The sequence below is a fragment of the Ostrea edulis genome, chromosome 8 (assembly GCF_947568905.1).
Source record: "Ostrea edulis chromosome 8, xbOstEdul1.1, whole genome shotgun sequence".
In the NCBI taxonomy this organism is placed as follows: Eukaryota; Metazoa; Mollusca; class Bivalvia; order Ostreida; family Ostreidae; genus Ostrea; species Ostrea edulis.
This window is the reverse complement of record NC_079171.1, coordinates 35,255,613-35,280,214: the sequence shown is the minus strand read 5'-3', so window position 1 is coordinate 35,280,214 and position 24,602 is coordinate 35,255,613. Positions and strand designations below refer to the sequence as shown.

At 35.8% G+C, this 24,602-nt stretch overlaps 1 protein-coding gene across 2 annotated transcripts in view; it reads left to right on the top strand.

The window, feature by feature from the left end:
• LOC125662453 (uncharacterized) overlaps window positions 1-24,602 on the top strand; it is a 92,601-nt gene that overhangs the window by 28,319 nt on the left and 39,680 nt on the right. For both annotated transcript variants that reach the window (XM_048894679.2, XM_048894681.2), the window contains 10 exons: window positions 4,412-4,583; window positions 5,165-5,265; window positions 7,400-7,485; window positions 9,631-9,727; window positions 13,110-13,150; window positions 17,155-17,302; window positions 19,139-19,236; window positions 20,682-20,772; window positions 22,967-23,079; window positions 24,038-24,269. In XM_048894679.2, coding sequence (XP_048750636.2) covers window positions 4,412-4,583; window positions 5,165-5,265; window positions 7,400-7,485; window positions 9,631-9,727; window positions 13,110-13,150; window positions 17,155-17,302; window positions 19,139-19,236; window positions 20,682-20,772; window positions 22,967-23,079; window positions 24,038-24,269 — 1,179 coding nt within the window. The remainder of the gene's footprint in view (window positions 1-4,411; window positions 4,584-5,164; window positions 5,266-7,399; window positions 7,486-9,630; window positions 9,728-13,109; window positions 13,151-17,154; window positions 17,303-19,138; window positions 19,237-20,681; window positions 20,773-22,966; window positions 23,080-24,037; window positions 24,270-24,602) is intronic.

Sequence of the window (24,602 nt, the reverse complement as noted above, 5' to 3'; positions counted from 1 at the left end):
ATCAACTTGATCACAATCATTTGATGTCAAATGTTTTCATAGACATTGTGTTTCTCTAGATCTGCCAATAGCATGGCACATATGTGCGTGCGTGCTAAATATTCACCCTTCAACTCCCCACTGTCAGTTGTATTGATATGACGTCAAAATGTAGACTGTGGCGTCACACATTACAGTACTTAGATCTACTTAGGCCTAATGCAGCACACTGTAGGGGATCGTATGACTAGGATGAAATTGAGATAATAAATACAAAATCGTTATCATTATCTGTTTTATAATAGAATGAAGTAATAGAATCATAAAAAAAAAATCATAGATATTTATTCATTTGAAAAATGCATGAGCTTTCATTATTTTACATATATTACATAAAAGAAAAGAGACGCCCTGTTGTGATTAAGCCATTGCATACTTTTTTTCCATTTATACATGAGGAAACATTGAATAAGCTCTCCTTCGTGAAATAAAGTAATGGGTCATAACATTGAATCTTATCTCTAATCTGTTCTACTTGTATTAGTTCGGGGGTTGGGGGTTGGGGGGTATACATGTACAGATACTCAACTGAGAAGTGAATTGAGGTGGAGACACTATTCAGTTTTATTACACATCCATGTATTAATTATTCTTTACTTTTGATGATACTTTCAAAAATTATCAATTCTATGAATAAATTCAATTAATTACACAGAATTGAAATATTGTAGAAATACTAATACTGATACACCTTAGCCTATACATGTTATGCATGGGAATTTACTCCATTTTTTATTTTTTGTTCATCTTGATTTTGTTTTCATTTTACACATGCCACTAACAAAACAAAAGTATTTATTTAGGACATACAAGTAACATTTCTGATATTTTCTCTGGATTTTTTTCTTCCATCTTCTTGATATAAAGGGCTATTGTATGATTTCGGGAAATAAATTCAAATTTTACCGGGCTGGGTAGCTTAGCGATTAGACAACCTATCTTGTAATGCAGGGGTCCTGGATTTGATACATTGTTTGCTAAAATATATTTGTACTGTCCATATATATACAACCTGCTGTGATACATAACCTTTGATTGCAACAATTAGAAACTATCAAAATACTGAGTACCAGTATGCTATCTCTAAAACAGACATGGTAATGCGACGTACCCCAAGATTTTTTGTTTTTTGTTTTTGTTTTTTGGTAGAAACGAGACAGAGTGCACATTCATGAAAATTGATATATATTATTGAGAAACGTCACATAAGTCCTCAAGTGATAAAACAACGCAAAACAATTCTCACTGTTTTGAATATTATAATTAACCCATGTGTTGATTAATTGAGGTCATACAATCACCTTAGAGTTGAGATAAAACTAAATCTAAATAAGAATACATGTATTTAAGTAAGTTATTACCTACCATAAAAAGGGGGTTTGAATAAGATTTCATTCAAACATATAATTTAAGGAATACATATTGCAGCTACATGTAGTAGTAGATGCAGATGACATGGGGAGAACAAATAATACATTTTAGATGGAGCATAAGATTTTGATATGCTTGCATATATTCATCTTGGTATTTCTCTTAAAATTAATATTATTTATTGATTTTGTAGGAAGTGTCACATTGTCATTTTGGTGGGGGCCAAGTCAGAAGCATCAGTGTATATTCGATGTTTATGTTGCCGCAAAGGATATGATAGGGTGTGGTTCATTTAACCGGAAAGAATTTTTATCAGGACAGCAGATCACATTATATTTTAGTTGCTTCTATGCCATTGAGAAGACGATTAGCTATGATGACTATATATGCGCAAAATTAGAAAATGAAAAAGATTGTGTGTGCTTATCTTGTCTATTTTGTAATGTATGATTCTAAAATAAAGGTATACCATTTATAATAGGATACGATTATGAAATATTCATCATCCGAACCCACTGCTCAAAGGCCGTAATTTAAGCGCCGAGCATAGGCCTAAATTTTGCAACCCTCACTGACAATGGTGACGTCTCCATATCAGTGAAAAATTCTTCGGCGGGACGTTAAATGATAATCAATGAATCAACCTGTGGGTTCCAACGATGTCAGATATTAAAGATATTGACTTTCCCAGCATACTAAATGACTTCAATATGACCATTATTGGTATATGTTACAGTTACAAGCAAGGTCTTCTTTTGATGTTGAAATATAATTCACATGCCTATGTTTAAAAAGATACGTTAAACGAGTGACAATGATGGACGTCCAGACTCTAGAAAATAGAGGCCCTCAATTGTTTTGAATCAAATGCCAAGGTTACGAGTCAAGGTCAAAATACTTCCTCATAAGTAACTGTAAATTGTCAAGTCATGTATTAAGAAATGTTAGTTTAATAGATTTTATAGATGGCACTGGCATAATATTTCTTCACATACATAGTAAGCAGAGCTAATATTGAACTGCAGAAAGGGGGGGGGGTCCTCATGAATCAATGATAAATTACAATCTTTATGTATCCTATTTAGTTTATTTAACTTGAACAATTTTTAAGATCAATGATTCAATTTCAATGTCACACTTAATTCAGTTGGCAAGGTGAAAAAATGTACATGATAGTTTGAAATAACTGAAATATTCAAATATGCATTTTCTAAATATGGTAGTTATTTTGATGAATTCTCAAGATATACAATGCAATTTGTGATACATGTACAATACACAAATAGAAATCATGCATATTTGAAGAAGAAAAAAATAAATAAAAAACAAAAACTATGCATTGATTTAATTATCCGTTACAAATTAAGAGTTTTTATGATTGAATAACATGCATGACGTATAACAAAATGAGATTTACTTGAAAAGAATGTGAACATCAAGTTTGCTGTGTTGTGATATTTTGTTACCATAGCAACAATGTAATATGAATTATCTATCAGTATTAATATTTTATCAACTATAACATTGACTTCAGTTGAATCTGTCTATAAAAGCATTTTTTTTTTTTTGGTCTAAAAATTTATTTATTTTGCATGAATTTCGAATTTGAAAAGAAATAGTAATTTTCGTTTCCATGGCAACCAACATGAATTCTCATATTAAACTTGTTAAAATTTAAAATTTAACATCAGCAGCAGTCGGTTATTAATATTATATACTTTGAATACATAGAAAATTGTATTTTGAATTACATTGAAAAATGCATCTCTACTGTCATACCATGACGAAATGCATCATTTTGTTTCCATGGAAACACAGCTTAGATGGTAGATTCCCAAACATGTCTCATTGTTATATGATACTACTAGATCTAATGTATGTTGTACAAGCATTTATAGATTTCAAGCTGAATGCGGGAATTTTTATTCATCATTCAAATTTGCCTCAAAATTAGCTTTTTCAGAATGTATCAAACAACCCTCTTTTTCAGACAGAATGAAAATATAACAGAATTATTCAAACCTTTAACTAAATATCAAACTAAATAACAAAAATGCTATATAGTATCATTTGATAATGATTAAATAAAAACTCAAACAGCTTAATCCAGTATAGTTGAATAAAAAATGTCATTTTTCATGTGAAAATTGACTCTTTTGTGACCTGAATGGCACGCACGTGTTACCATGGCAACAGAGTTGCATAGCAACCAAATTATGATGGTTTTACATTACTTATGCCAGATTAAGTCGATGTGCCAAATTTGAAAAAAATCGGTGACAGTGCGTGCCGGACCCCTTATATAAATGTTTAAGTGGTTACAGAGAATGGCTCTTAATGGCAAAACTGACAACTCAACTGTATGATAAACGGGGTGATTTCAGCTTCGTCATCGTCAACTTCACATGTGTATGTAGCAATATTCCATTATCATCTGCATATGGTGTTTATATCTCTCAACTGATTCGATATGCAAGAGGTTGTTCTGGGTATAGTCAGTTTTTAAATCGAGGTAAGCTACTGACAAAACATGCAGTTGATGGTACAGGGATTTCGGCAGTCTCGATTTAAGTCAGCATTTTGCAAAATATTTGGTCGTTATAACGATTTAGTTCGTAAATACAACCTATTATCGTGTTAAATGCTGTCTGACGTGTTTCATACCGATTGTTAAGCCGTTCTTGGCACACTGATTTTGACTGCGGATAACTCAGCTTACCTGATCAGGATATAGGGCTCACGGCGGATGTGACCGGTCGACAGGGGATGCTTACTCCTCCTAGGCACCTGATCCCACCTCTGGTATATCCAGGGGTCCGTGTTTGCCCAACTCTCTATTTTGTATTGCTTGTAGGAGTTGTGAGATTGATCACTGTTAGTTATCTTCACCTTTTATAGGAGTCCGTTAATAAAAGATGTTTGATGAAAAGGTAAGATAAAGAATGGTGACCAATTTAATGCATTGTTCTTCACCAACAACTAAAATACTCGGCATTTTTAGGGACCAAGCAATGCGCTATGTGTGACGGATGTGCCACTGGCTCCCGGATCAAAGGAATTAGATGGAAGTGTGACGAGTGTTCCGACTATGACCTCTGCACATCATGTTATATGTCTGCAGAGGATGGACATATCGGCCATAAGTTCCAGCGAATCACTGAGCCTGCAGAAAGGTATTATAAGGATAGTCTGTAACGATGACTTGGCATAATTGTAAGTTAGTTATAATATGTGAGATGAATTTGCAAAAGATAAGCTGAAACTTCTGATATGGTGAGTATCTGTCTGAATGCGAAAAGGAAAAGACAGAAAAACAAAATGAATTGGATTCTTTTAAAACTGTCATCAACATTTCTTTTGATACACAACTTTCATAGATACAAAATAATGATATACCAGACATGCAAATTATGGTATCAAAATTATACTATACAATGATAATTCCACTACTGTTGACAAAGGACAATGTAAAACTTATACGGTACCAAGTTTGATGCAGCACATGCGCATTTCGACAAATAATGTCTCTTCAGTGATGCTCAACCGAAATGTTTGAAATCCGAAATAACAATGAAGTTTTAGAGCTATTATAGGGGAAAACAGTGTGCCAAAAATGTGGAATCAAATTCGTCTGAGGATAAGAGCTATGCGGGAGAGAGATAATCCTTAATTTTGAAATGAATTTCTCACAATGTGAGTGGATAAAAAAAAACGGTGATGATTTTGAATTATACTTCAATAATACACTTACTAGAAAAAAACTGGAAACCTCACGCACAAATCCAGAAGTGAAAGTGAAAACGGCTCTAGGAATATTCAAAGGCGCTACGGTTCAGGAACTGGAAAGCAATACAGGTATGAGTCCACACAATGCATAATAACAAAGTAGGTGTGAGAAAATATCAGGTACATAAACATACCAGTTATAACTACATATTAGAGATATGATACCAGTCTAGATAAAACAACAAGCTAGATACAGTATGTTAAAAACTACATATGTCAATAGGTAATGTAAAATGACAGACTAGCCATCAAAACACAATAGATAAGATAACAACTAGATATAACCATAAACTACGTATAACAACACACTTGTCACAAAAACAATGTCTATTGCATGGCGACAAAATATAATAAGAAATGCCATGAAAGGTGAAGATAACGAACAGTGATCAATCTCATAACTTCTATAAGAAATGGAAAATGAGGAGTTAGGCAAACACGGAACTCTGGACATATAAGAGTATACAAACAACAGTATGATTATATATAACTACACACTAGGGTTGACAACGCGCTAGGTGTGGTAAGAAACAGTGCAATGTATATATGACCAACTAGACACGATTCCATGTTAGCTAAAAGGTGTAGATAACGAACAGTGATCAATCTCATAACTCCTATAAGCAATATAAAATAGATAGTTGGGTAAACACGGGCCCCTGGATATACCAGAGGTGGGATCAGGTGCCTAGGAGGAGTAATCATCCCCTGTTGACCGGTCACACTCGCCGTGAGCCCTGTATCCTGATCAGGTAAACGGAGTCATCCGCAGTCAGGTGGTGATGTCCTTGAATGTGATGCCAATATTCATATTTTGTTTTGAGGTGTAGCGAACCATCCCTTGCATCACATTCTAAAATGGCAAATGTCATTACATGCAAGGTGAAGATAACGAACAGTGATCAATTTCATAACTCCTATAAGCAATACAAAATAGATAGTTGGGCAAACACGGACCCCTGGAAATACCAGAGATGGGATGAGGAGTAAACATCCCCTGTCGACCGGTCACACTCGCCGTGAGCCCTATATCCTGGTCAGTATAGTTTGATGTACCATGAGACACCGGAATAGCTACGGCAGCAATCTAAGCGGCTAAGCGTGACGACAGATCTAATGTAATAACAGAGTCTGTATGAATTAAAAAATAGATATGACAATAAGTAGATTATTAGGGATGACTACATAAGATAAGACAAGGAAATAAATATCATAATAAACTAGATTACAAAAGAAATTGCAAAAACCAGGCATTAAAACAAACTGCATAACAACCTAGATGTGACAACGTACTAGATAGCACAACAACCCATGTATGCAAACCGGCTAGATTCGGCAACAATCTAAAAATAAGCTAAATATGAAAAAAGAAATTAGGTATGAAAATACGCTGTGCATGACCATATATTCGATATGACAACAAACTAGATATGGCAACAAAATATACATTGCAAAAGAATATATATATATATATATATATATATATATATATGTATATATATATATATATATATATATATACATATATATATGAATAGACTGCATATGACAACATATTACATATGACTACAACCTAGGTATGATGCGACAAATCTCAATGAACGCAATATAAGATAAAACAAAGTCTTTGACTTCTGCTTCATTTTTATATATTTTATTGAACAAATATGTCAACGACAAACTAACAAATAACTTCATTACAAACGATATGACTTCAGGTTATCACCCGCATACGGTATGTATATATCTCAAATGATTCGATACGCAAGCGCTTGTTCTGCCTGTGGTCATTTTTAAAATTCGAGGTAGGCTACTGACAAATAAGTTGATGTTACAGAGGTTTCAACAGTCTCCTTTAAGGTCGGCATTTGTCACTGATTGACAGGGGATACTTACACCTCTTAGGCATCTGGTCCAACGTCGGAGATGTCAAGGGATTCGCGTCTGTCCAACTCTCTATTTTGTATTCCTTATATGAGTTATGATATTGATCGCTGTTCGTTATCTTCACCTTTGATATGGTACAAGATTAAGTATAAAATAAGATTATGAAATTGTGAATTACAAAACCAATCCGATGCAGATGCGGAATACTAATCATGTACTTGGTCTCAGGCTGAAGCACATGGAAATAAGTTCCGAATATATATAAATTTTATGTCTAACAATACACAATATTAAATTGAAGTTGATATACATTTAGAAATAAAGGGCACGGTAGCAGAGACATGCCATTACAGAGTAAACAACGCAAGGTGTATTGTTGTTGTTAACAAAGATGATGACGAGGTAAGTATTTGCTAGGAGAAATTAGTCGAATAAATACTTTTTCTATATTATTTACCTCCCTAATATATGCCATTATCGGATGTATTTCTAGAGATCCTTTTACGTATTTCTGTCCTTTAAAACAGGAATTGAAGCATAACACATCTAATTTCGTTTCGGCCTTGAGTTTGAAAAATATATCATTGTTGTATACATGTAGTTCGCTTTCCTGTACGTAATTTTTGTATTTTCAAACAATGAGTCATACAAATGTAATCTATAAAGTGGTAAATGTTATTGAACGTACGACTTACCTTATCGCCCTCACGGCGGGTGTGACCGGTCGGAAGGGGATGTCCACCTCTCATAGGCAGCTGATCCCACTGGTGAGTGCAGGGGTCCATGTTCGCCTCAACCTTACATTTTCATTGGTAAAACATTTTCGTTTGTTCTTACGAATGGATGGGTCGTCCCTTGGATCTATTGAATTATTTGTGACGTTGGATATGTCGGTGCTTCTAATGATTTTTATGTCCTTTTAAGTCACCTGAGTAAACTCAGGTGAGCTATTGTAATTGGTTGTCGTCCTACGTCGTCCGTCGTATGTTAACTAATGAACGTTTTAAACTTCTTCTTAATAACTACCAGTCCAATTCTTTTCAAATTTGGTATGAGGCATCATTTCGACAAGTGGGACAACAATTGTTCATTTCAGGACTCTGGGTCCCTAGGGGCTGGACAAAACTGCCAAAACTTGACCAATTTCAAAAATCTTCTTCTCTAGAACCGCACATATTTAAGAAAAACTAAATGCATAGTGATGGAGAGGAGGAAGTTTTACCAATATGGTAAATTTCATGATCCCCGGAGTGGGGGTTCCGACCCCAGGGCGGGACCAAACTTGGTATACAGTGTTAATGTGTAAAACACTTAAATAACATTTTATTTAGTGCTATTGATACTAAATTGAAAGTAAATAGATATTTCGAAAGAACAGGTAGTCCTTTACCAAAGTTATAAATTTGATGATCCCAGGGGGAGGGGTTTTGGTATCAGGGTGGGGCTAAAATGGTCAGATATTAAATGTGTAAACAATAATCATTTTTAAATTCTTCTTGATAACTATGATTCCAATTATGAAACATATTTGGAACAAGGAAGGGACCTCCGTGGCCGAGTGGTTCGAGCATCTCATGGCCTCTCATCTCTGTTCGGCGCGGGTTCGAATCCCCCTCGCGCCGGTAAGTGAGATAGTTTCCCAGTTTACTTCCGGAAGGCTGGTGGTCTCTTCCCAGGTACATTGTAACTGGGTTCTCTTTTCCACCAATAAAAACTGGGCGCCACCAGATAACTGAAAAATTGTTGAGTGTGGTGGAAAGCATCAATCAATCAATGGTACAAGGAGAACATGAATTGTAAATTTCAGAATTCCTGCACCCCTGTGGCCTTAATGGCGGGGGAAAAACTGCCCAAATTTGACAAATTTTCAAATATCTTCTTAAGAACCGCACACATGTAAGAAAAACTAAACACATAGTGATGTAGAGCAGGAAGACCTCTATCAAAATTGTAAATTTCATGATCCCCGGGGTAGGGGTTCTGACACCGGGGGGGGGGGGGAGGCAAACTTGGTTTATAGTGCTAAATGGATAGAGCTGGTAGTCTTTTACCAAAATTTGATTTTCTCCAAAGTAAGGGTTCTAACCCCAAGGTGGGGCCAAACTTAGTATATAGTATGTATGTGTAAGCTTGCTGATACTGATAAAATATAAATGCATACTTAGGAATAGCAGGAGAGGATGTACAAAAAATGGTCAATTTCATAACCCAGGGTTATGACTTTAGGATTAGTCATATCTTTTGATGTTTGAATGTAAATACACCTATTATTTAAAGCCTTTCATTAGTGTATGCACTTTTGAGGGCAGTGAAGTTTTAAGGACACATATTGTTTATACTGTTGCTGAACATTAGAATTTAGCTTACATATTCAGAACATGAATTTTTTTTTTCTAGATTTCATAGTCCATGGAACTAATGATATTTTTTTCACTATTCTGGTGACCGATAAGGCCTGTGGGCGTCTTGTTTATTCACTATTTGCACTTAACACTTGTAGGTATCGGGTGTTGTTGGATTATATATAAGAAGCCATGTCTATTTCAGGATCAGCAAATCAGAGGACAGTTTACTGATTTTCTGAGCGACAATGACAATGAGGACTCTTTTTATTATCCTTCCCATTTGCCTGATTTGGGAAAAGGTATAATTTCAGATCTAGATAAGAGATAAAGCAAACTATAACTGCTTCCATAAAAAGGTTTGTGAAATGCATGCTATCAATTAAAACGGTCTCTGAGCATCACCATGTAAGATTTGCATGCTGTGTCATGTTCACAGGGCATATCTGAATGAAAAGTGAAGATAACGAACGGTGATCAATCTCATTACTCCTATAAACGATATAAAATAGAGAGATGGGGAAACACGGATCCCTGGACACACCAGACGTGGGATCAGGTGCCTAGGAGGAGTAAGCATACCCTGTCGACCGATTACACCCGCGGTGAACCATATATCCTGATCAGGTAAATGCAGTCATCCGTAGTCAAAATCAGTGTGCCAAGAAGGACCTAACAATCGATATGAAACACGTCAGACCGCATTTGATCCAATGATAGGTTGTATTGACGACCTACATCGTTATAATGACCATATAATTTGCGAAATGCCGACTTCAATCGAGACTGTTGAAACCCCTGTACCATCAACTGGTTTGTCAGTAGCTTGCCTCGATTTAAAAGCTGACTATACGCAGAACAAACTCTTGCATATCCAATCAGTTGAGAGATATAAACACCATATGCAGGTGATAATGGAATACTGCTTCATGAATATGGGAAGTTGAGGATGGAGAAGCTAAAATCATCCCGTTTGTGATGTAGTTGAGTTGTCGGTTTGCCGTTAATGTCTACTTTCAATAAAATATCCAAGTATGAAGCAGAAGTGGACGACTCTTTTTTTGTGGTGTCTTTTATATCGAGCTCAAAGGGATATATCGAATAGACATATGGATGAAGTTATTATTGTTAATAGGCATAACGTCGTCGATATTTTTAAATGTCGAATTGAAGGCCAAAGCAAGATATTTCATTGTTCTTGCGTAGTAGTTTTTTTTAAAAAATAAATTCTGCTTCATATGAAAATAGAAACAAGTCAGCTAACAAAGGAGCAGAATTCGTGGCCATAGGAATTCCAACAGACTGTTGGAAGACCTGATCACCAAAGACTACGAAGATATTGTCAATGAGGAACTTATAATTGTTTTTATTTCAACTTCAGAGTACTTGTGCGTGGAATCAGAGCGGTGTTTAACAAAGTAATGTTTTGGACGACTGACCACTAGTTATGAATATATCCGTTTTCCATTTTTGCTGAAGAAGCAACTGTTTATGATGTCAAAACGTATCTAATTTATCGTAAGGAATAGTCGTGTAAAGTGTTGAAAAGTCATAGGTTTTGATGTTATTGATTTGGGAAAAGTTTTGCGATTTCAAGTTTACTAAAAGTTCTGTAGACTTTTTTAGAATCCAGATTTGATTAACACCACTTCTTGCATATGCAGTCGCACAGTAAGTTTGAAGTTTCTCCTTCATAGCTGTTAATATTTTCGTGAGGAGTAAAGATAGGGCCTGGTAGAGCACTTACTGGATCCAACAATGTATCTTTGTAAGGGTTTTTATGTAATTTAGGGATTCAGTATAGGTACGGTAACTCATATTCATTCAACCCATTGACGGGGATATTAAATATGTCAACAACTGAAGCATGATTTTAAAGAATTTCATATTGTGAAAGGGCAGTTGGAGTATAAGTACGATTATCAAAAGTGGAATTAATGCCAAGTTCGTTTAAAATACAGTTGTAATAATGAGCCTTACAAACAAAGACAACGTTGTTACAAGCTTTGTCAGCTGGAACTAAAACATATTCCTCATGTAGCCTATTTAATTCTGTTATCACTTCTGGTTTACTAAACACAGGGTAGATGGTGCGTATTTTTGTTTTAATATGTCTAATGCTGAATTTTAATATTCCTCTGATGCTTTTAATCCATTCTGACAGTGTTCTTTTCCATGTTTAGCCCATCGTATGGCATAATCTGAATATGACGTTAGAATGTATTATGAATTATAGTTTTTGATTCGGAACATAAAGAAACCGCTTTGTTGCAAGGCTATGTACACGAGTTACATTCAGACAGTATTACTATGCGAAGACACATATTTCGCTGCACAATATAGTTATTGCTGTAAATGTGTTTATCAGTTCATAGCATATAGAATGTTTAAAGTATTGCATGTGTGATAGTTGACAAAATGCATATCCCAGTATTTTTTCCTTAAAATAGCTATTGAAAAAGGGCACAAATAGGATTAACGCAACTATAGGATTAATAGATATTCAGTTACACCCTACTTTGTGAGCAATCGTCGAAAATTCTCAAAAATATGCAAGTATATGATTGATTTAGTGTCAATTGGATATTCACAGTTCTTATGATCGAGATTTAGGGCTCACGGTGGCTGTGACCGGTCGACAGGGGATGCTTACTCCAAGGCACCTGATCTCATCCCCGGTATATCTAGGAGTCCGTGTTTGCCGTACTCTCTATTTTGCATTGCTTGTGGGAGTTGTGAGATTGATCACTGGTCGTTATCTTCACCTCTCATTATATGAAGTGCACTTTACTTAATTCACATTCCATTTGGGATTATTCTATTTCACGACATAAGAGCGTATGTAAATTGATTGATCTAAAAATAACAGGATTCTGGTGATGTTATTTTCATATTCTCATTTGCATATGCTCTAACCCACCTTAACTTACGTGCGTAAAAATTTATTTGATTGACGGGTGTTAGGTATTCTTTGGAATATCTCTATCAGATGCGCTGGTGACGAAGTAGTATTGACATACCAGTTTACATTTTCAGTAAGAGATTGTTCCTTAATTTGGTTTATTACTGTATCATTTTTGTTAATGTCAACTTCCCATATTTATGTTGCAATATTCCATTATCGCTGACTATGTGTCTCAACTGACTCATTACACAAGAGCGTCTTCTGGGTATCATAAGTGTTTTTTTAAATCGATGCAGGCTATTGACAAAGAAGTTGATGTTACAGTCTTTCTTGAAATCAGATTTTCGCAAATCATGTGGTCGTTATAACGGTTTAGTTTATCAAATGTTATATTGCATGTTTCAAACCGTTTTACACACTGATTTTGACTTCGGATTACTTCGTTTATCTGATCAAGTTGTAGGAGTCACAGCGGGTGAGAAAGGTCGACAGGGGATTCTTACTTTTCCTAAGAACCTGATCCCATATGGTCATGTCGCCGTACTTGCCCTGCTCTTAAATGTGTATCCCTTATAGCAGTGTTCCTCATTTGCAATATTTGTCCTTTTAGTAGTGTGTTGCATGTGTCTCTTGATAAACACGCAGATTGCGGCAAATATTTGAGGTTTAAATGGCTAACTGTGACTTGTCATTCCCAATGCTTATATAGATAGATAGATAAATTATGTATATAATGATATAATGCAATAAAATTTATGTCCATGGGCATCCATTTTCAGATATCCAGGGATACGTTAAAGTACAAGACGAAGACAGCAATGTAAGTTTTTAATACTTATGTACGCAACTGTGTTGTATACATTCATCAAGCAGTTCCACAATAAAGTAACAATAACTATGGGAACACGGAACACGACATAATGAAAGGCACAATATAGAAATGTACACACCATAAATAAGTACTCCCAAGTTAGATAAATCAAACAAAGAGCTATGTCAATAACTATTGTCAGCAAGGAACCAAACTGCCCTGATGGATCATACGTAGACGACCCAGCAACTCGACCAGCTGGAATAGCACAGATTATTGAACAGGCTGCATTTCTCTTCTCTGGCGTTAAAGTATATCGTAGGTAGTCTTATTACCCCTCCAATATCCAAGAAAGAACGCGGAATTGGATTTAAAAACATTGTAATTCCGATAGCAAACACTTTGCTTACAAAACTACCTTCTCCAAGGTTTTTGATGAAAGGGTAAAAACAGTGAGAAATCTCCCACAAAGAATATAAATTGAAGAGTTGAGCAAATACGGACCATTGGATACACCAAATTTGTCTAAATCAAAATAATAGTTTAACTGTCATTGATCGTGGACATGATTTTAAAAAAAGTCTCAACCGAAACGCTTTAAGTGCATGTCCATGATGGTTTGTCAAGAAAATAAATGCTCTGTAAAGTTTTGAAAGATCATTTGTTTTACGTCCCGTTGAGAGGTTTTCACTCAGTACAATCCTCAAAGAAATATATGATTGATAGAAAATGATATAATTTATTTTTTCTTATTTTTTATATTTATATTTTTTATATTTATTTATTTTTTTTTATTTTTTATAAGTTTGATTATTCCAATGTATTTTTAATTGTTTCACAAATTTCATTCATAAATATATACACCTGTATAATATGTATTGAAACATATTTCTTCCTTCAAAAAAAGACAACAACAACAAAAGGTTTAGAATAAATCATATACATTTTTGGTTAAAAACAGTCAAGTTTCTTTACCTTTATTTCTTTTCTTGATAATTGATTAGTTTGTAAGAAAAAAAAAGAAGAAGCTACATTTGACGTCACATTGACTGTGTTATAAGTCCCGTGTTATATGAATATGCGGATCAAATGTATCAAGCCGTGTTGAATTATATCAAACGCCTGTTGGTATTCCCATGGATACAATTTGTGTTCCATTATAAGCTGACCTGCCTTGGGATTTTTATGTGGAATTGAATTTATTCAAAAGCCTTTTCCTCAGAAGAAATTGTTTTTGTGCAATCTTCAATTTGACAGCTAGATGTATTGCAGCGACGACGTTTTATTGATATGAACAGGTCGCGGTAGCTCAGTGGTAGATAGTTCGCTTTGTAACCTTGAGGTCATGGGTTTGAGCCCCACTCATGTCATGGGTGAGTCAAAACTAAGACGTTAAAATAGGTGGTGATTGCTCCATCTCCAAACGCTCAGTATTTTAATGTAAGAATCGGGAGTCTTTCGGATATGACCTTAGAACGGAGGCGCCGGGTCATGACAGGCGTTGACAAGAGTTGGAACCCTCACTACTACGGCCCTGAGCGCTAAGGATAGGTATGGATTTATGGTACCTCACATACAGCTGATGGTGTCTTAGTATGAGTGAAAAATTCCCGACGGGACGTTAAAAATCAATCAATCAATCAATTACCGATTTACAATACTCATTTTTAATATTTCAATCCCAGTGAACTCAAAGTAAAAGACAACATGCTCTTCGATATTTGTATTTTGACGCTTTATTGAAATAGAAGCTACAAGAGTTTCAACAGTCTATAGTTTAAAGTAAGCATTTCGAAAATTATATGCTCCTTGTAATGATCTAATTTGCCTATCCAACCTTTGGGTCAAACCGCTTGTTAGGCCATTCTTGGCACACTGCTATTAACTGTGGATTAATCCATTTACCTGACCAAGATATAGGGCTCATGGCGGGTGTGACCGGTCAACAGGGGCTGTTTACCCCTCCTAGGCACATGGACCCACCTCTGGTATGTCCAGGGGTCTTTGTTTGCCCTAGTCTTTATTTTGTATTCCTTATAGGAGTTATGGGATTGGTCACGGTTCGTTATCTTCTTTTTTCCTGTTAACGGCAAATTAACAACGAAACTTCATGACGAATGAAATGTCTTCATATTCTCCATCCTCATCCATATGTTTGTAGTAGTATTCGATTATTACCTCCGTGTAGTTTTTATATCTCTCAAGCGATTTGACACACAACGGCTTGTTCTGCTAATGGTCAGTATTTAGATTGAGACTAGTTACTGACAGATAAATTGTTGGTACGGAGATTCAACAATCCCGTTTAAAATCAGCATTTACAAATTATGTGTTCGTTCAATGACCTAATTTGCAATTACGAGCTATCACTTGGAAAATGCTTTCTGGCGTGTTTCATATTGATTGCCAGGTCCTTCTTTAGATATTTATTGTACTAACATAGTATATTGCCTCCTTGTCATCTGATCTCTCTTATGTTATAGAGTGAGTGTTTACATCACTGTTATAATTAATGGGATCCCCGAGATTGATCACTATTCAGTTCTGCATCACTTCAATTAAGATATCCAACGTAGGACATTGTTGCTTATAAAGGGACAATGACGTTCATTTTTTCCTGACATATCTTAGGCAAGATACAAGGCTCACGGCCGATGTGGCCGGTCGACAGGGGACGCTTACTCCTCCTAGTCACCTGATTCCACTCCGATATATCCAGGGATCCATGTTTGCCCAACTCCCACTGTTCGTTATCTTCACCTTTCATCTCACAATGTTCACCAAGTACATGTGTTTTGTACGTTGTTCAGATTGCCATTACTTGTAATGTAAAACTTATACGGTACCAATTTTGATGCACCAGATGTGCATTTCGACAAATAATGTCTCTTCAGTGATGCTCAACCGAAATGTTTGAAATCCGAAATAACTATGAAGTTTTAGAGCTAAATATAGCCAAAACCAGCGTGCCAAAAAAGTGGAGCCAAATTCGTCCAAGGATAAGAGCTATGCATGAGGGAGATAATCCTTAATTTTAAAATGAATTTCTAAATTTTATAACAGCAATTAAATATACATCCGTATTTTCAAGCTAGTAACGAAGTACTTAGCTACTGGGCTGTAGAGACCCTCGGGGACTAACAATCCACCAGCAGAGGCCTCGACCCAGGGGTCATAATGTAAAACTTATACGGTACCAATTTTGATGCACCAGATGCGCATTTCGACAAATAATGTCTCTTCAGTGATGCTCAACCGAAATGTTTGAAATCCGAAATAACTATGAAGTTTTAGAGCTAAATATAGCCAAAACCAGCGTGCCAAAAAAAGTGGAGCCAAATTCGTCCAAGGATAAGAGATATGAATGAGGGAGATAATCCTTAATTTTGAAATGAATTTCTAAATTTTATAACAGCAATTAAATATACATCCGTATTTTCAAGCTAGTAACGAAGTACTTAGGTACTGGGCTGTAGAGACCCTCGGGGACTAACAATCCACCAGCAGAGGCCTCGACTCAGGGGTCATAATGTAAAACGTATACGGTACCAATTTTGATGCACCAGATGCGCATATCGACAAATAATGTCTCTTCAGTAACTTATTACAGCCTGTAGACAAAACTTGCATGTGACGCAGGCATTGCATACTATTGCTTTTTGCGATGATTTAGTGGTTAAACAGCTCCCTAAAGATAATTTTTGAGTCCTTCACGTACCCTGGCTGCGTCAAACCAGAAAGCGTTAAAATGCAGTAATGGATTATTTGTCAAACGCTTAACTCTGGAAAATGAAAGTCTTGCGCATATGACCTTAAACCCGGGGTGCACGTCCCGGGAGACTTCCGTACGGTGTGGACCCTTCACTGCTATTGTTCTGCGCGCCCTGCATAAATCAACAGTTATGGGACTTTATCAACGGTAGTGATGTCCAAAATTGGACGGGACATAACACAACAAAAAAGGTTAATCATATAATATTAATTACATATAGGATTGTTTTGTATATTTGCAGGCAAAAATCATCGTAGAATTGTGGTATCAGAAAGATGTCCCAACATCCTCGTCAGATGTGAAATACAGTCTTTATTTGATTTTTGCACACAAACCAGAAGATGATGAAAACAAGTTTCGACCTCTAGAGGACGTGAGGAAGTTTGCACGTTCGTATCAGTAGAATTTATATTGGGGTTTAATTGCTGCTGAATGTAAAAAAAATATTCCTGTATATTCATCTTTGTGTTCCCGATTTCTAAACCATTCTCTACGTTTCTGCCATGTTTTTCTAATCGTTTCTCCCATTATTTTCTTAGCAATGTCCAAAATGTATTCAACATTCTGCAATACATAAGAGAATAATTGAAAACTTTACTTGCTATAATCTCCTTTCTTGAATCATTTCCAAAATAAGTATAAATTTTATGTGATATTGCTATACTTCAAATGACCTAGTTAGCTCATTTGTTAGCTTATTGGTTAACTCATTGGTTAGGTCATTTGACTAGTAATACAAGCGTCCAGAGTTCAATCTCTGATTACTTTTAATATTTTCCTCCCATTATTTTCTTAGCAATGTCCAAACTGTATTCATCATTCTGCAATACATAAGAGAATAATTGAAAACTTTACTTGCTATAATCAAAGAGTGTTAAGATATCCCAACTCTAAAATAGACCTGGTAAAATACCCCAAGCGTTTTCTTCTTCCGCTTTGGTAGAAACAAGTGAACATGCAAGTGAATTGTACCTGAAATGCCACGAAAAATGATATCGTTATCTATCATATTATTTGAAAACATCGCTCATGACCTGAAGGGTTAAAATATTGTTATTTCCTGCTACACTTCCATTAACACATAGAGGGTTTCAAAAATGCCTTTGTGAGTTTTACCCTTATAAAATTTAGAAATTTAACAGAAACAATAGCAAATGCAAAGTCTTAGGTTAAATGATATCGGTATCAAATTAGGATGAAGGGGTATTGAGCTGACTACCAGTATTGTACATAATTCTGAACACATGGACTTAAATTTTACGTTGAATGGAATCAGTACATACACAATTAGAACTTTTGAGAATTTAAAGCAAATATTTTAAAACGCTTTTATGGATTATGTTCTTTACATATATTTACAAAAAATCCATCTCCGATATGAAAGGTGAAGATAACGAACAGTTATCAATTTCATAACTCCATAAGCAATACAAAATAGAGAGTTTGGCAAACACGGACCCCTGGGTATACCAGAAATGGGATCATATGCCTAGGAGGAGTAAGCATCCAAGTCGACCGGTCAAACCCGCTGTGAGTCCTACGTTAGCATGAAGTCAAGGTATCATAAAGCACACAGCGGTATATCGATATCCAATCATTTATTATTTAGGATGACATGGATATATATCAATGCTTTTCAAATAAGGGTCCTTAGAAAAAGGTGAATATTACGTAATGTGATTAATCTCATGACTCCTATAACGAATACAAAATTAAGAGTTGGACATCTGGACATACCATACGAGTATAAGTGGGATAAGGTACGCAGGAGGAGTAAACATTCCCTGTCGACCGGTCACATCCGCCGTGAGCCCTATATATTGACCATGCAATCGGATAAATCCTTAATCAAAACAATGTAAAAAGAACGGTCTGACAATTGGTATGAAACGCGCCAGATAGCATCTGACCCAATGACAGTATATATTGGCAAACTCGATAGTAATTACTACCATGGTATTTGTGAACTGCTAACTTTAAACGAGGAAGTTTAATATGCACAAAGAAATATAATTTACAAATAATCGAGTTATTGGTAGATTAGGAGAGTAGATGCACACGACACGTTAAGTACAACTGTACCTATTAAAAGATTTGAACAACGATTCTTATTTCATTAAGATTTTACTAACGGAATATCATTGATTATCTGTGTTAAAAGGGATTCAACACACGATGATCATTGCTGATGAATTGATGAATTTATGTACGGTTTTATTTGACAGGTAAATCTCGTTTGCCGTGTCAGCTTGCACTGGAGAAGGTACTGTTTCTAGAGGAAGCAGTCGTCATCCACAAAGACACAACAAATGAAACGATACAGGTACTACATGTTTAGATAAAAAGATGAAAATAACACATACAGATTTTGTTTTCAAAATGAAACAATGTTTGTCCAACTATTTATTTTGTATTGCTTATATGTGTTACGAGATTGATCACTGTTCGTTATCTTCGCCTTTCATTTAACCATCGACCTTGTATCGCTGATGGTGGTGATGAATAAGATGCCGTCAACATAAGCAACATTCTTCGTCATAAAAGGGTTCAGTCGTGTATTCCAATTTATTTCAAGTTCAAGTCTACACCCTGTATTTCCTTCAGCTACACTTCTACTAATGCATCCAAACTTTTTAATTATAAACAAACTTTACAGTGCCTAGATATAGATCATCTTATACATAACCCACCAACGTGTTCTTGTTCTTCATCTTCTTTCAACTATAGTCCGGCTGGACATGTCAGTACTGGCGATGTTGATGTAGTTGAAAATGAAGACCTTAAATCACTTATTCTAAAAGGTCCTGAATACAGAGAACCCCGGTCTTTCAATTGGCGACATAACTTCATCTCTATTATGAATTCTGTGGAAAATTATGTCAGACGATGGGTTAAATACGAAAAAGAAGTTGATACATTGTCAGAATGGGTTAAAATATTAGAGGAATATTAAAATATAGACATATGAAAACAAAAGCACGTACCATCTATCTTTCTGTGTTTAGTAAACCAGAAGTGATAAAAGAGTTAGATAAGTTACATGAGAAATATGTCTTGGTTCCAGCTGACAAAGCTAGTAACAACATTGTCTTTGTTTGTAAGGTTCATTATTACAACTGTACTTTAAACAAAATTGGCATTAATTCCACTTTTGGTAATCGTACTTATACTCACACTGCCCTCTAAAAACAGGACATTCTTCAAAACCATGTTTCAGTTTTAGACACATTTAATATCCCAGTCATTGGGTCCAATGAATATGAGTTACCGTACCTATACTGGATTCCTAAACTACATAAAAACCCTTACACACAAGGATACATTGCTGGATCCAGTAAGTGCTCTACCAAGCCCCTATCTTTGCTCCTCACGAAAATACTAACAGATGTGAAGGAGAACCTTCCAACTTACTGTGCGACTACATATGTCAGAAGTGGTGTTAATCAAATGTGGATTCTAAAACAATCTAAAGAACTTTTAGTAAACTTGAAATCGCAAACCTTTTCCCAAATCAATAACATCAAAACCTATGACTTATCAACACTATATACAACTATTCCTCACGATAAATTAAAGACTAGACTTTTTGATATCATAGGCAGTTGCTTATTAAACAAACATGCAAAACGGAAATATTCATATCTAGTGATCAGCCATCCAAAAACTTACTTTGTTAAACGCCATTTTTATTCCACGCACAAGTACTCTGAAGTTGAAATAAAAAATATGATCGTAGCTGTTTTTAAAGGTGTGTATTTTTTCTTTCAGAAATTGGTAAAAGACGGTGTCAAGAAATTCGTCCGAGGGGAAATGGAGGAAGAGGAGGATGAACAAAAGTATTTTCAACGAATGTCTGTGTGTACGTATATAAATTATGTTCAACGCATCACTCTGTGTAAGTCTATAAAGGTATTTCTACTCATATACATGTATGTGTAGAGGAATATATAGTATTTCTAAGGTGGTTCAGAACACCAAGACACCAAGACTTACAATGATAAGCAACATCCCCATCATAAAAATGTTCAGACTTGTATTCCAGCATTTTTCATGTTCAAGATTATCACCTACATTTCTTACAAATACACTTCTATTATTATTGCATCCAAACTTTTTTATTACTAAAAAGCTTTACAGTGTCTATATATAGAACATTGTATACATGAATTGTGAATATAACGAGCAATGATCAATCTCATAACTCCTATAAGCAACACAAAATAGAGAGTTGGGCAAACACGGACCCTGGATATACCAGGGTATGACCAGGTGTTTAGGAGGAGTAAACTTCCCCTGCCGACCGGTCACTCCCGCCGTGAGCCCTATATCTTGATCAGGTAAATGGAGTTATACGTTGTAAATAATCAATGTCCCAAGAACGGCCTAACAATCCGTATGAAACACGTCAGACAGCGTTTGACCCAATGTATACTTCTTTACACTGTAGTACAGCTGGGCATGTGTCGATGTAATTGAAAGTGATGACACAAAAAACCAATAATTTTTTTAAAATCCTAAACTCCGATCATTCCATTGGCGACATAATTTCGTATCTCCTATAGATTCTGTCGAAGATTATACCGATATGTCATTGGGTAAAAGGCTGTCTAAGGTGTTGCAAACCAATTGTTAGGTCGGTCTTTAAATATTCGCTTGCCTACGGACTATTCTGTTTGCCCGATCAAGATGTACGGATCACGGCAAGTGTGATCGTTCGACAAGGTATGTTTTCTCCTCCTCGGCACCGGACCCCCACTTCCTCTATATCCATGTGTCCGAGTTTGCCCAACTTTTGATTTTGTATTCCATACAGGAATTATTAGACCAATCACTGTTCCGTTCACGATGGAATAATATTTGAAAGAAGGAGAACTTGATGCCTTGTCAAAATGGATAAAAATCATAAGAGGAATATTGAAATTGACGTATTAAACTCTTCAAAACAAAAGTGCGCACTATTTATCCTTCTGTGTTTCGCAAACCAGAAGCGATAAAAGAATCATATAGTTTACACTAGGAAATGTTTTCCTTCCAACTGACTTTTTATTACAACTGTAGAAGAAAATTACTTTGAATTAATTCTAAATCTGGTAATCATACTTGTACTCTAACTGCCCTTTTACAACATGACATTCTTCAAAAGCAAGTTTAGTTTAAAACACATTAGATATCCCAATCAATGCAAGGTGAATATAACGAACAGTGATCAATTTCATAACTCCTATAAGCAATACAAAATAGATAGTTAGGCAAACATGGACCCCTGGACACACCAGAGGTAAGATCAGCTGCCTAGGAGGAGTAAGCATTCCCTGATGACCGGTCATGGGGCGAATGGATAAATGTCACTGTACCTATACAAGGTTACCTTAACTTCAGAAAGACCGTTACAGAGATACATTACTGGATCCAGTAAATTTTCTATCAAGTCTCAGGATTAACTGCCATGAAGGAGGAAATGTGCCACAACAAATGCCACGATGTTATGGTTATAACAATCTAATTTACCAATACAACCTGTCATTTCGTAAAATGTTGTCTGAAGTGTTTCATACCAATTGAGGTTATTCTTTGCAGCATAATATTTCCCCAATAGAATATAGAACTCTTGGCCGGTGCGACCGGTCGACAAGTATGCTTTCTCCCTCCAGGCACCTGATCCCACCTCTGGTATATTCAGGGACCCGTTTCGCCCAACTCTTACTTTTGTATTCCTTATAGGATTTATGAGGTTGATCATTGTTCGTTATCTTTACCTTTTAATTTAGAGTTTTTGATAGGACGTTTCACTACAAATTCTGTACCATTACATCAAAGTAAAATCATATTACATGATCTTGCTCTGGTGTGTCCAGGGGTCCGTGTTTGCCCAACTATCTATTTTGTATTGCTTGTAGGAGTTATGAGATTGATCACTGTTCGTTATCTTCACCTTGCATACAAACTACTTAATGTTGTACGTTTTTGATTTCAATAAATATTGTTAAAAATTAGCAATCGACAAAACGCATGCATGTTGTCAAATGTCCATAACACTTTTCTCTGTTATGCAGATGTAAGTGGCAGAGTTCCATTGCCGGTTTTTATTTCACTACGGAACGGAGTTATCCACACAGACGTTCTTGAGAATGCCTCCAAGAACAAAATACCAGTCGTCAGTTTCCAGGTTACCATTGCGATTTCTTAGATGAATAAACAAAACAAATTACAATAACCGACTTTACAATTGAGATGTATGTCTAAATAAGACAAAATTATTGAATACTTGTATTACGCTCCGGGGTACATGATATACAGATTGATTCTATACTGTTTAACGTCACTCGCGAGAATATTTCAGCCATATTGAGACGTCACCAATGCCGGTGAAGGGCTGCAAAATTTAGGCCATTGCTAGGCGCTTATGGTCATTGAGCAGGGATGGATCTTTATCGTGTCACACCTGCGGGAAACGGGGCCTCGGTTTTTCCGGTTTTATCTGAAGGACCGCCCCATTTAGTCGCCTTTTACGACAAGCAAGGGGTACTGAGAATTTATTCTAACCCGGATCCCCACGGGATCGTAATGTACTGAAACTTATTTTTTTTAAAAAATGCGTTCAAGAGTACTAAGGTCAGACTTATCGTATTTAAATGCATATGTCTCCACATGGATGTATATCGCTTTTGTCCTGTCTGTCTGCTCGGAGCTCTAACCTTGCTCGCAAGTTTCAAGTGGTGAGTTATATGAATCTCATATTTCATGTGTATTTCTTATAGCACAATATGAATTAAACCTTGTGACCTTGACATTGGAATATGACTTACTTTTAAGAAAACTTTTTCCTATTCAATAATTCCTGAACCATTTAGGATTATTGTAAGGATTCTATTGCAAGGTATTATTATTTATACTATGATCTTTGACCCATGAACTTGACATTTTTTCTAAAACAGTAAGTTTTTAGTTGTTAAGTAATTTCGATGCTGTGTGTTGAGCTGTCGTGACATTTTGAGGCTAAATTGGGGTCACAATATGAGGGCATGCTTTTCAAAAAAGAATATCAGGAAAGCTGAAAAACTGGGACCAAGGTGTCTCAGATAAGCGATGTCGCCGATGAACCACTTGTTTTATCTTTTTTACAGAAAAAATCACGTGATGTATACGTATTGACAATGAAAGACGACTTTTTCTGCGTGAAAGCTATGGAACATAAAATTGACTTGAAAGCTCCATGGAAGGTCACCAATATGTGCATTAAAGATTATGACACCGGATGCTATTTCAAAGATGACATCGATGATGAAATTACTCGACTCGATGATATACCTGAGCTTGAAAACGTCGCTGCACTGATTTCCTATTTGCTGATTGGAGGTACAGTGATCTTCAAATGATGATGATGATGATTATTATTGGTGCATCAAAATTGGTACCGTACAAGTTTTACATTACTATACATTTATATCGCGCTTTATCTAATTAAAAGAATTATCCTAAAGCGCTTTACATGTAAAACAACAAGAGGACCATGGGTCACATCGCTTACCTGAATCACATTAACCCATATCTGAAGACTTTCCATATATATTTGCATGTAAAACCTTAGTCCCTATTATGGCCCAAAACTACCCTTTGCAAACTTGAATCTACACTATGTCAAAAAGCTTTCATGTAAATGTCAACTTCTTTGGCCCAATGGTTATTGAG